Raw genomic sequence first — 13908 nt, 5'->3', positions numbered from 1 at the left:
GATGGTTTAGAAGCTCATTCACTGAACTAATTTTGCCCCCTCCCTCTGCAGCCCACCAATGTCTATAGAACTAAATAAACGTGTATACGTAACCATTTTTACTTAATACAATCTTCACGCTAAGCTTTTATTTTGCCAAAAGGAGTAACATCATATTTAAAAGCTGCTGTCCATCAGGCAATCAGATGCAAATGAAACGAGAAAATGTACCCTCCCCCAAAAGCTCATGGAGGATTTACCGGAGAATGTTCCTCCCCCGACACCACCTCCCATCACCTCCCACCCCTCCCCCTCCCCCATCTTGTGGGTACCGGAGTGCCCCGATCCTGCTGTCGAGAAACCAACTTTCTCTTTGCAGCATTTCGATGACGGTTTAACACCTGCAGTTGTCACTGCAGTTTATTTCAACAGCTCAAGTTTGCATTATTTCATGTTAATGTTTTCCCCTTGTTGTACCTTGAAAGCTGTATCGTTATTATTCTCTGTATCGTTGTAGATCATTATTTAAATAAGTATAAAACATTGGATTATTTAATTGAAAATATGATAGGAGGATAACTAGACAACAACATATCTGCAATATTCCAGGATGAGCCGGTAATTTGTAGTACAGTAGCTTACAAAAATTTTTCAATAATCTTCTATAATCGTAAATTTATCAATCTCATGTGAAATTAACCCCTAAACGTGGATAGTGTAATAATCGCTATTTATGTTTGAATCGGGAGAATTAATTCATTAGAACTGAATAGTACAATTGAAGGAACCAATAAGACCCATGATTGTTGCATCGCTCAACACAACCGACAGTAAGCGGAGTGCTTTCTACATTCACAAGATATAGTTTACTACTCTCTTAATCTGCAAATTTGCATTTATTGATGGTTATGAGAACCAACCAGGTCTGACATCTATGTTTATGCATTCTGAATCATGCGCTAATTTGTGAGTCGAAACTGCAAATGTTATTTGTTCTTTGAGGGGGGGGGGGGGGGGGGGGGGAGGTGTGGTGGGAGAATTCAACAGGTTATTTTGGCCATCTTTGAAGAACACTTTATATTTGATTTTAGTGGTCGCAATATCTGTATCCCACTGAGAATACATTTCGATACGGCATAAAGTGTTGGTTTTAGAAAAAGATATTTGGTATATCGCTTTAACGATAATAATATAACTATATATGTTCAAGTATTATCATTTTTTTCCTTTGGTATCGGCATAATTGTAAGGACGTCAGTAGCATCAAACAAGGAGTGTTACCCCTCTTGCTGTTCACATGAGAAATAAAGAAATCAACTTCGTGATATTTGCTAATATGTCAGTAGAAATTCCACCCCTGGGTCTATTGAACTACAGAAAGCGCTTCTCAAAGTTAAATATGAATTAACACGTTGATAACTTTCATATAATAGTTTAATAGAGTACCTTTTGACCCATCTTGTATTTCTACCCAAGTACTCGTATTTTATGAAATACGAGACCAAAGCGAGGAGCAGGAGAATCATGTTCAACTCACACATTCGATCCGTAGAGGGCACTGTCTCACAATAAATGAAACAGTTCCCTCACTCTCACAGAGACAACAATTGTGAATGAGTGACACTTTCATTTGTCTACTCTTATGAAAGCAACTCACTTGGTTCCTACGTGTAGTGACTGTTTTTGCATCCAAACACAGTAGATATAAGAGCAGCAATTTGTCGCAGAAGAAATCAAGCGCCCTGAGACGCTTCTCTGCGTGGAGGGCAAGTGAGAGACCTGATTTCAATTCCAGACAGGGCGAAACCTTGGGCAAGTTTCCTTACTCCACACACCTAATAATAATCCCTCCAAAAAACAAAAAAACAATAATAAATAGGTCATTTTCAATCCATGACTGTTTGTGGGACATTGCTGTGCACAATTGACTGCCGCGTTCGCCCACAAATACACAGTCAATTCACTTTACAGTATATTCTGTGAAGCGCTTTGGGATGTCGAGAAGACGGGAAAAGCGCTATATTGAATGCAAGGATTATTGTTATTTATTATTTATGATTCATGAAATGAAACTTCTGATAATGCACCACTAACCTCAGTGATGACAGCCCTGGATTATTCGGTAGAAATCATGACAGATGCTCAATTTAGTATTAGATTGTATGAATTATTTACTGTAGAATATCCTGTTTGGTGCCACCTGAGGACATATGCACATCAGAAGTTTAATTATACCAGGTAGTGTATTCTCCGTTGTTAGTGTTAACTTTGGAAACACTTTGGTCAGGAGAATGGTAGTGATGCTCTCAAACGTTTCACATGGTAATGCACAGGTTCAGATGGACTTCCTGGTATTAGCTGTTTACCCAATGAATGTTGAAAACTGTGCTTGTTGGACACTGAATCTCCAACTCGTGTCAACCCTTCCAGCAGGCGGAGGGTTGTGGGAGAAATGAGGTTAGTGGGGATTCCTTTGTGATGAGATACCTCCCAAACAGTATATTTTAGACTGTCAAATTAGGTTAGTCGTAATGGCAGGCGCTCCACCGCAATAAAAGTCACTGATAATGACTGAAAACTGCAATAAAAAAATCATTTATGTAATGTGTTTCATATTGGGATGACGTAGCAAAGTGCTGGACAGTCAAACATTTGTACCGGAGCTGCGATTTAAATCAACGGGGATGAAATGGAAGGATGACCAAGGTACAATCAAAGAGAAAGGAGTTGAGGTTAGCATTCACCGACGGAGGACAGGGAAAGGGGAATAGATTCCAGAATGGAGTTCTAGAGTTTAGGGGCAAAAATGCACCACTACCTTCAGTAATGGACTGCAGTGTCAGCCCCAGATTAGCAGATAAAAATCATGACAGACATCCAATTTGATAGTATATTGCATCACTTATTCATTATAGATTATCCTGTTTAGTGCCACCAAAGGGAATATACTATACATTTTTATCCGTTTAATTTTACTGGGTTGCGTACTCTCCATTACGGAGACTAACATGACTTTCTGCTTTTGGTGGAGTGGTCGACATGGTGCAGACCAGTGCCCGCTAAGCTGCTAAGTATAAAGTAGTGGGTGTTCATTGTAAGGATGAGGATCTTGAACTTGTTCCTCCTGGGTTCAGAGAGCCAGCAAAGCTCTGTGGAGTTGTGGTTGATCATTTCATGGAGATTGGTTGCAGGATAGTTGCAAAGTGCTGAATTATCTTTTGCCTATGGAGGAAAGAGTTGGGAAGAGATGGGGATTACCTAGACGAGCCAGGACGTGATGAATGCATGAGTGAGGGTTTTGACAGCATGAGGGGAGAGTCAGTGGCAGAATTGGACAATGTCGTGAAAGTGCTGAAACACCGAGAGGTTCGTACCATCGATATGTGGATAAAGGATGGATGAAGGTCGAACATGACACCACCTCACCACTGTGAGGTGAAGAGTGCATTTGTCAATAGTTACGTTATCAGCGTATGAGGTGAGGATGTGCTGACTGGAGCCAAGCAAGAGGGTCTGCACCCTTTCAACTTTTAACTGGAGAAAGTGATCCCTCAACCAAGACTTGATCACTGAAAAATAAAAACATTGAGGAATACAGAGGAAAAGGTGGAACGCATGAATATTTGTAAATCATCTGCCCTTCAAAATGAAGGTACATATAGGATGGACTGAATGGCATGCTTCTTACAAGCCATTGATCTTGACACACAACTGCAACAACAAATTGCGTTTATATAGTTTTTTTCATGTTGGATTTACATCACAAAATGTTGCACACTCAAGGGTTTGCTAGGGATTTGGCTCAAAGTTGATGGGGTGGGATGATGACCGAGGTATTGTCAAAGAAATAGGACTTGAGATGAGCCTTGAAGGAAGGAAGGAAGGCAGGGTAAGGTGTAGAGATTTCTGAATGGAGTTCCAGAAGGTGGGAAAAAAAGGCTGAATTCCTGCCTGCTGATGGTGGGTCGGTTGAGGTAATGCAGACCAGTATTAAGCGAATAGAGCAGAAATGTTGCTAAGGTGTTAAGGACCAATAAAGTTGAGTGCTTTTAAAATAATGTTGAGGATCCTCAGCGTGTTCCTCTTTGGGTTGGGGGTGATTGCCTCATGGAGCTTGGTGAGGGATAGTTGCAGAGTTCTGAATAATCTTTAACCTATGGAGGGAAGAGTTGGAAAATCCAGTTAGCAGAGGGTTAACATAATTCCACCCACCTGGACGTGATCAATGCATGAATTAGGGTTTTGGCAGAATGAGGTGAGAGGCAGTGGCAGAGTTGGACAATACAGCCAATGTGTGGAAAATCAGAATGATTCGTAGCACCAATATGGGGATAAAGGAGGGATGAGGGTCAAACATGACACCAAGAATCGATATTGGATCTATGAGATGAAAAGTCCACATGCCAATAGCGACGTTGTAAGAGCCTGAGGTGAGAATATGCTGACTGAAGTCAAGCAAGAGGGTCTCCACCCTTTCAACTTTTAAGTGGAGTAAGTCAGCTCTCATCCAGGACTTGATCACTGAAAAATAAAAACATTGAGGAATACAGAGGAAAAGCTGGAATGCATGATTATTTGTAAATAAACCGCCCTTCAAAATGAGGGTATATATAGGATGAGTTGAATGGCATGCTTCTTACCTACAATGACATGTTTCTATATCCTATGAATAAGTGGAAATTTGAACTGTTCCCAAAATAATACTAACAAAACTGAAGACCTGAGTAAATTAACTGCTGCAATGCAATGATGGGGATGCCTTGATAAGTATTATTATCTATGTATTTCATTTTTAGCACAATATACACAGTGTAGGAGGCCTTTTTAAAATGAAGTCTGCTCTATGATTCTCTGCACTTTCGAGCCATTTGATATTTACCAATCACAAACGTGCATTGGATCGGCACATACAATACAAGCGACTGTGAACGCTTATGGAAAACTACACTTGAGTACTTTTCTTCCTTCAGCAGGAACAATAAAATTCCATTTACGACTGGAGAACGTCCCAAAATGCTGAAGAGAGAGGAGTTGGACCCGAGCATGGGGGGGAGTGAGGGAATTCAAAGAGGTGGGAGGGCAACTAAAGGCACAATCGAAGAGAAGGGTGTTGAGACCAACCTTGAAGGAGGCAAGGTAGGTAGCGAAGCTCAGGGACCGTGAGATGGAGTTCCAAACTGTGGAGGCAGAGAGGCTGAAAGCCCGGCCACTGATGGTAGGGTGGGCCGGTTGGGAGACCAGGAGCAGCCCGGAGGCTGCTGAATGGAGTGAGCGGGCAGGTTGGGGAGCATCACCAGGTCAGCTATGTAGGAGGGGATAACGCCATGGATGGCCTTGAAAGTGAGGGCGACGATCTTGAATTCGATCCTCTGAAGGATGGGGAGCCAGTGGAATCAGGTGAGGGTGGGAGTGATGGGGTCACAGTGCCTGGTGCACGAGAGTACACGAGCTCCAGAGATTTGAATGATCTGTGGCTTGTCAAAGAAGACACCCAGGTTCCAGACTGGCTTTGTGAGGATGAATGTGCAGCCATGAATGCTGATGCTGCCAACGCCCGAGGTGCAGTCTTGCTGAAGTTGAGTTGCAGAAAGGTTCTCCCTTGACCAAGACTTGATGACGGATATGCAGTCGGTGAGGACACAAGCTGTCCTGGAGTTGAGGGTGGAGCAGAGATATTAAGGATATAGAAGATATATTAAAAGGATAAAAAAGTATAATGTAAAAGCATTATAATGTAAATAATGTAAAAATGATAACAAATTTGAAGGTTTGAGTAAATTACCTGCTGCAATATCATGATGTGGATGCCCTGCATTGTTGGAGGTGCCATTCTTTGGATGAGACTTTAAACAAAATCACATTTTCTTATTCATGTGAACGTTAAGGATCGCATGTCACAATGCAAATGAAGAAGAAAACGTCTGGTGTCCTGTCCAATAATTCTCTAATATATAATTATGATTCACTTCAAGGCTGTTTGGGAGATATTACTATGCTCAAATTGACTGCCACATTTGCCTACGACCTATATCTAGTATATTCAATGAAGCATCATCAATCGTCCTCCTGATATGAAAAGGTTTTCTCAAAAGTATTATTATCCATGTATTTAATTTCTAACAGAATACATGTACTGCAGGATTATTATTTTTAAAATGAACGCTGTTGTGAATTTCTACGCATATAAAAGCCATTTAACGTTCACGTGTAACAAAAATGTATTGGAACAATGCATACTCAGAATTCAATACAAGCGAGTGGGAACGCTGGTGGAAACAGCACTTTTCTTCCATCAGTGGGTTGAGCAACACAAATCTCCTGTTTCAATTCTCGTTCCATAGCACATCACATTACAGCCGCAGGCAACAGGTCCAGAAGATCGGAATTGAGTGCTTGTGTTTTGATGCCATCGGATTTCAGTTCCCTGGAAGGAAATATAGATTTACAAGTATTAACGTTTTATCAGAAAACCACCAGCAATATAGAGCAAAATGATGCAGGGATACTGTAATTCGTTGTGGTTTATTTAAATATAGGGAATCCAACCTTCATTACAATCACATTTAGTGTGAGTTTCTTTCCCAAGATAAGATGAGAAAAATGGTATGCAATATTATCTAACATTTGATTGGAAATTTATCAAGATACTAATGTGCAAACCTTTCCACACAATATAGCCTCTTCCCAGTATTTTGGTTAAAAGAAACAAAATGTAAAGTATACGCAAATGGGGAATGGTATCAGAGCAGTTACCGGATTCCTGTGTGAAGATATTAATAGATTCACTTAATATTTGACGTGAGAAATTGCTAGTCGTTTATCATTGTCTAATTCAAAATATGCTCCAGTCACTCGTTCATAATGTCTACTCAAACCTATCTTTTTCCTTCCACAAGTGTCTCTAGAAAAATCCCCTTGGTGGAAAAAGAAATACGTGGAGCCCTATAGCTCAGTGGTTAGAGCACTCACTTTGCAAGTGAGAGACCTGGGTTTGATTCCCAGCAGGGTGAAACTTTGGGCACGTTTCCTTAGCCCACACGCCTGATAATAATCCCTCGAGAAAATAAAACAATAATAAATTATTCACTGCATACCAAGACTGTTTATGGGATGCTGCTGTTTGGGATACTGCTGAAATGCCCGTCGCATTTCACCCTCAAATATAGAGTCAATTCACTTTACAGTCTATTCTGTGAAGTGCTTTGAGACGTTTCGAAGACGTGAAAAGTACAATAACAAATGCAAGGATTGTCATTATTAAGTAACAAAAAGCCCAAATAGATCCGGATATGTCTGTGTGTGTGTGTATGTGTGTCTCTGTGTGTGTGTGTGTGTGTGTGTGTGAGTAGGATGGGGGGATAACATACGACAGTCGCTGTAACATTCTATTGGCGATGCACTTGTGTCACATTAGAGCAGCAACTTCCCCGTGACTGGGATGGAATTCCATGGCCCCTCTCTCCTTGTCACATCAATTTCCTGATTCTGGGAAGTATTTGGTACTGGTGGGCTGCAGCCAAGGCCTGGCCACTGTATGTGTCATATAATGTCATTATGTGCCATTCGATGTTACGAATAGGAACAACACTTATGACAATTTTATATCATAAACACCGACCTCTAAATGCGCAGCTATCCTCCTGGCTGGAGTCCTGTCGCTCTCTCCTTGCTTGCGAGCGACATGGGTTCAATTTCTGGCAGCGCGAAACCTTGGGCAAGTTTCCTTACTCCACACGCCTGGTAATAATCCATCAAGAAAAAAACGATATTAAATTGGTCACATCAATCCACGACTGTTTATTGGACATTGCTGTGCAGCATTGGCTGCCGCACTTGGCCCACATATATACAGTCATTTCACTTCATAGTATATTCTGCGATGTGCTTTGAGATATATAGAAGACGTGAAATACAAGGATTATCAAATGCAAGGATTATTATTATTATTGATCAACAGAGCTATGGCTCCCTTCAGCGTTGATAACGTTTCGTGATAGAAGCTTTCTAGATCCGTGAATGAAACTGATATTCTGCCAAAGGGAGACTTGGAGAATTTATATTTTCAAAAATCTATAATCCGTATATATAGTTTGAGGAAGGCTGGCAACAGCTGTAAACTGTGCCTTTCTGTGCAGGTCTGCATCAGGTCAAGTGTGGCATGTCAGTCTGTAATCTGCAACGGAATGAATCGATGAACCGCTCGCAACTACAAATTATCCAACATGGAACTAGCTCCGCAAAAATGTAATTCTCTGTGAATCAGAGGAAGAGATCTTGCAGGATTGATCTGGTACAAAGCCCTGAAATATCCGAATAACGGAATAAGACTTTTCCATGATTCTGCAAAATTTTTTTGAAGTTTGTGCTATTTAAAAAATCTCTATTTCCTACTAGAACTGAAAATGAACTTCATTCAATCAAAGTCTTCAGCCTGAAATGTTATGCAACATTACCGTGAAATATGTTTTCGAAAATGGGCAGCAAAATGAATCAAATCTGCATGATCTTCAATATACTGTTCGGAAATAAGACTCCTAATTGGACGATGCAACCTGAATGGTGATTTGCATAATTTAAGAATTTAATTGGACTTACATCACCTGATGGTTCTTAAGGAGAAGTTTAGAAAGAAGCAGAAAAGCGGATTTTGTCAGGAACATCCCTCATCTCTCTGATCTTCATCAAATTGTTCACGATGGGCAATTGGCTCCGAGTTCTGGCTGCTTTGCTCCTGTGTCTACATGGTAAGCGCTGCGGAATCCGCACTGATTTGAATTGAACTCACATTGTACAGTTCAACAATTTGACCTATTTATCAATTTTTATCTCTCCAGGCACAGCCGGAGCTTTTACCCTGACTCAACCACCATCCATCTCATCCTCCCCGGGAAACACCGTCAAGATCACCTGTACCATGTCCGGAGGCAGCATCGGCAGCCACTTCACGAGTTGGTACCAGCAGAAGCCTGACGGCGCCCCTCTGTTTGTTTTGTATGAGGACTCCACCAGAGGACCGGGAATTCCTGATCGATTCACTGGTTCTGTGGACTCACGGAGCAACGCCATGCATTTAACCATCAGCGGTGTGCAACCGGAGGACGCCGCCGATTATTACTGTAAAGCAAGTGATACCTTCGGTAAAGGGACGAAGCTGAGTTTGAAAAGTAAGTGTTTTTTGACATTGTACACTTTGCATGTGGTTGTTTCTACTTTTCCATAATTATTTTGATCTGGTTCTCCTTCAAGTATTCCAAGGTATAACTGTATGTTGATCTGTGTTGGATTCTGTTTCACTCGGTTCTGGTAATATTTGCATGTGGCCGTAATCATCGCAACGATAAACGTTTTATTTGGAAATCGGATATTTTGAAGAATCAAACACGCGAATCCTGAGTTTAACTGAGAATCTGTGAAGAATTAGGAAAGACAGTGCAGAAAACCAGCAAATGTAGAAAGTCTCAGAGGAAATATTGTTCCTCCCGTTAACAATCGCTTCTATTTTAACTTTTCTGCAGATTTTCGGGTTTATTAAAATGTATTATTTTCTTCCAATTCCGTGTTTCATGTCACTAAGGGGAGCACAATTGCAATGACCAGCAAAGACTCAGTAATGTCAGGTGTTCCATCATAAGTTGTTGTAATTGTTCAGATATGATCATCGCTGAGAGAAGACACAGCCCGAGAGACGCTCAATCCGCTCAACACACAAAATATATTTTCTCCTTTGGAAATTAACCTCATTAGTTGTGATGTTAAGGGGATCCCGACCTATGTAATAACTGTAACTGTAACTACATTCAGTTAATACGGTAGCAATTAATTATTGAAAACTTGTGAAGTTACTCTCCTCAGTGATTGAAATCTATCGGCAGCATTCGATACGGTCGACCACGCTATCCTACTCCACCGCTTGTCCTCCCACCTCAACCTTCAAGGCACTGTCCTTGAATGGTTTAGCTCTTACCTTTCCCACCGTCTTCACTTCGTCTCAACGATTGGCTTCTCCTCTACCCCCCGTACTGTCTCATGTGGTGTCCCTCAGGGCTCTGTCCTCGTTCCCCTCCTCTTCACCCTCTATATGCTCCCCCTTGGTGACATCATCCGCAAACATGGGGTTAACTTCCACATGTATGCGGATGACACCCAACTCTACCTTTCCTCCTCTACTCTCAACTCCACGACAACCGATGTCCTGACAGCTGCCTGTCCGACATCGAGTCCTGGACGAGAGACAACTTTCTTCAGCTCAACGTGCGAAAAACCGAGGCCCTCCTGATTGGCTCACGTCAGCGCCTCCGCACCTCAGGCGCTGACACCATCAGCATCCAAGGCTGCACTCTCCACCTCTCAAAGCCAGTCAGGAACCTCGGCGTTTTGTTCGACCCTGAGCTGTCCTTTCTCCCTCACATCCGCACCACAACTGGCACCGCCTTCCATCACCTCCGGAATATCGCCAGATTACGGCACTACCTCACCCCTCACGCTGCTGAAACCCTGGTTCACGCCTTTGTCACCTCAAGGCTGGACTATGGGAACTCTCTCCTCGCCGGCCTTCCCGCCACCTCCCTCCACAAGCTGCAGGTCATTCAGAACTCTGCAGCTCGTGTACTGTCCCGCACCAGGCTTCGGGACCACATCACTCCTACCCTCGCTCGCCTCCACTGGCTCCCCATCCCCCAGAGGATTGATTTCAAGATCCTCATCCTCACCTACAAGGCCATTCACGGCCTTGCTCCCTCCTACCTCTCCAACCTACTATCCCCCTACCTACCTGCCCGTAACCTCCGTTCCTCTGGCTCCAGTCTGCTCCACGTCCCCCGCCCCAACCGCCCTACCATCGTGCCAGGCCTTCAGCCTCTCAGCCCCAGCTCTGGAACTCCATCCCCCAGTGCCTTCGCCGCTTCCTCCCTTTCCTCCTTCAAGGCCGGTCTCAAAACCTTTCTCTTTGACCGTGCCTTCAGCTCCCCTCTCGACTCTCTTCCTCCTCCTCGCTCCCTCCCTTCCCTCCCCTAACCCTGACCATTTCCCCCCTCCTCTCTCCCTCCCTTCCCTCCCCTCACCCTGACCATTTCCCCCCTGCTCGGGTCATGACCCAACTGTGCAGCGCCTTGGGACGTCCTCCTGACGTGAAAGGCGCTCTATAAATGGAATCTTGTTGTTGTTGTTGTTGTTGTTGAAATATTGGAATCTGATTGTGCTCCTAAAATGATTTTCTGTGTGAAAAGAGATTTTCACCTTCTTACTATCTGCAGCCGGTGCCTGTAAAAAAAATCATTGGTGGAACTGGTTAGTTGGGGTGAAAGCATTTGGCTGTTATTTTTATCCATATGTTATAGTCGCTGCAAAAAGTTTCAATTTGACCTTGAGAATTACTAATATTCTGATTGTATTGATAAATAATAACATTTTGATGTATCAATAACAAACGACTACATTCGTGAATGGCGACTTTTGAAATCCGAAAAGTCACTCAAAGATTAGCAGCTCCATTGTCGAGGAAGGTCAGATTGCGCATAGTTGGATTTAACGCCGAATAATGCGTGTTTGCGTTTACACAGAGTTAATCGGAATCGGGTGTTCAGTTGACAACACACCCAGTTATTTATATCCATTTGCTGCACATTCTCTCCGCTGTGAAAGGAAACAATGGATAGAATTAACAATCATGTGTTACTGCGCTTTCAATGAGGTGTTCCCGCCATATACTCCCTGGGATGAGATAGTCAGTGTCTGGTATTATTTCTGTCGATTGTAGCCTTGAATTTCTTCAATATAGGAATATTTTGAACATGTGGTCCCCATTTAACTGCTCATCTGCCAACTAATGATAGTATGTATAATAATGAAGTGTGTATGATGAGCAGCCCCCAGACATTTGTCTATCAGTCGTGACCCCAGCACTGAATGTTCCCTTGATATAGATAGACTTTGCCACAATTGAACAGTATCGTGAATAGACAAGAAAATGCCATTTACGCGAATGTGAATTACTCTATTGTAGTAGTCATTAGCGATCTTGAAGTTGTGTCGTGCGATTGAACAGGACGATTGTAATCTTAAGATATTAAGAAAAATAATTTCAACTATTTTAATTAATCATGTAGTGGACATGATCTGATGCTAAATTTTTCCTTCCAGACCCACAGGGCCCTTCGGTGACTGTCCTTCCGCCTTCACCAGATCAAATCACAGCAAAGAGCAAGGCGACCCTGGTGTGTCTGGTGAATGATTTTATTCCGGGAGCTGTGGAGGTCGAGTGGACTGTGGATGGCAGTGCCAGAAGTGAAGGTGTTGAAACGAGTGCGATCAAACAGCAGGCGGACAACACGTACAGTGTGAGCAGTTATCTGACTCTGCCAACCTCCGAGTGGGAGTCACACGACCTGTATTCCTGTGTGGTCAAACACCAGACTCTGGCCACTCCGCTCGAGAAAAGCATCGCCAGATCCAGTTGTACCTAAACCAGCAATGTAGAGCGCTAATCGAATATCTACCTTTAATAATAATGCTTGTGATTGTAATATTTTGGATTGAAGTTCATTTTGCCAGGAATGTCCAAATTATAGCAAATGATTCGCTTTGTAAAGACTTTCGGTAAATTTCCCAACTGAAGAAAATAGCACTTAGATGTTTCAAATATTGCATTAAAACCGGCAAGAATAATATTTGTCAGTTTGCTGGAATTGAATGGTTGTGTCTTGCAATGTGTTCAGGCTGCAATGATGAAACCACTTGTGTAAAATTACAGAAATAACATATACCACAGCTTTATTAAATGACTTCCATTGTCGTCTGTGCCTCCGCTGTTTTCCTTTCATTTCTTTTCTTGATTTGATTCATTTTTTCGCATACCACTGGTTTTATTGTATATTATCATATGACTATTCAGATAAACATTGAATATTATTATAAACTGATAGAACTACAGAATGTCGTCATACGGGAAGAACTATTCCAACAGGAAGTTATACACACACAAGGGAACAGGAATAGCACATTCAGCATCTTGTTGTCCTGCCTCAGACTTCTTCTGCAGAGTGTGGCGCTGAGGCGTAAGCGGCTGTAATTGCGTTCATTTAACTGTAGCCCCCAAACTATTGCGTACTAAAATTTAAAACGTATCGAGCAGAATTTTGGAAAAATGTTAATTTTGGCCATTATTGGTAGCCGTTTCATGTCTTTCTTAAAAAGAACCAATTTTCAAATTCAATTGAAAATAAAGTAAAATTGAAGTGAATTTAAAATATTGCACAGTATTGAATATTAACTCATGAAGGTTCTTACAGGCTTAGCGCACGTGAAATGTTTTGCCCCAACAATGGTGTATATCGATCCAGCATTCAGAAGCTAATTCAGTGAACTAATTTTGACCCCTCCCTCTCCAGCCCACCATTGCCTACAGCACTAAATCAAAGTGTATATTTTACCATTTACTTAATAAAATGTCTACCCTTAGCTTTTATATTGCAAATTGAGGGCCAATATATTTAAAAGCTACGTTTCCATCAGCCAATCAGATGGAAATTAAACGAGAAAATGCACCCTCCCCCCAAGAGCTCATGGATGTTTTACTCCTCCTATCCTCCCCCCCTCCCCACTTTGCGGCACCAGCGTGCCCCAAGCCCGCTGTTGAGAAAACAATTTGCTCTTTGCGGCATCATAATAATAATCATTATTATTACGGCTAAGAAAAATCCCTCCAAAAAAAACAATAATAAACTGGTCATTTTCAAACTGCGACTATTTGTGGGACATTGCTGTGCGCAATCGGCCGCCGCGTTCGCCCACAAATATACAGTCAATTCACTTTACAGTGTGTTCTGTGAAGCGCTTTGGGACGTCCTCCTGACGTGAAAAGCGCTATATCAAATACAAGGACTATTATTATTATTAATATTATTATTATTATTATTTCGTTGACGTTTGAAC

At 42.1% G+C, this 13908-nt stretch overlaps 1 protein-coding gene across 1 annotated transcript; it reads left to right on the top strand.

The window, feature by feature from the left end:
* The first annotated feature begins 8643 nt into the window (after positions 1-8643).
* On the top strand, positions 8644-12444 carry LOC103188481 (immunoglobulin lambda-1 light chain-like). The gene is made up of 3 exons (XM_042337646.1): positions 8644-8723; positions 8814-9143; positions 12118-12444. Exons 1-3 carry the CDS (start codon positions 8675-8677, stop codon positions 12438-12440), a joined length of 702 nt encoding a protein of 233 aa, XP_042193580.1. The 5' UTR covers positions 8644-8674; the 3' UTR covers positions 12441-12444.
* Positions 12445-13908: the final 1464 nt, after the last annotated feature.

This window comes from Callorhinchus milii, unplaced genomic scaffold, assembly GCF_018977255.1.
Source record: "Callorhinchus milii isolate IMCB2004 unplaced genomic scaffold, IMCB_Cmil_1.0 Scaffold8, whole genome shotgun sequence".
NCBI lineage: Eukaryota > Metazoa > Chordata > Chondrichthyes > Chimaeriformes > Callorhinchidae > Callorhinchus > Callorhinchus milii.
The sequence above is the reverse complement of the archived record's forward strand: the minus strand, read 5'-3'. Positions and strand labels throughout refer to the sequence as shown.

Bases quoted from the DNA above. Each gene is read 5' to 3' on its own strand.
- LOC103188481 (XM_042337646.1), top strand. From the start codon at position 8,675: ATGGGCAATTGGCTCCGAGTTCTGGCTGCTTTGCTCCTGTGTCTACAT. The intron at 8,724-8,813 runs GTAAGCGCTGCG...TTATCTCTCCAG, and splicing joins TTTGCTCCTGTGTCTACATG to GCACAGCCGGAGCTTTTACC. The intron at 9,144-12,117 runs GTAAGTGTTTTT...TTTTCCTTCCAG, and splicing joins GACGAAGCTGAGTTTGAAAA to ACCCACAGGGCCCTTCGGTG.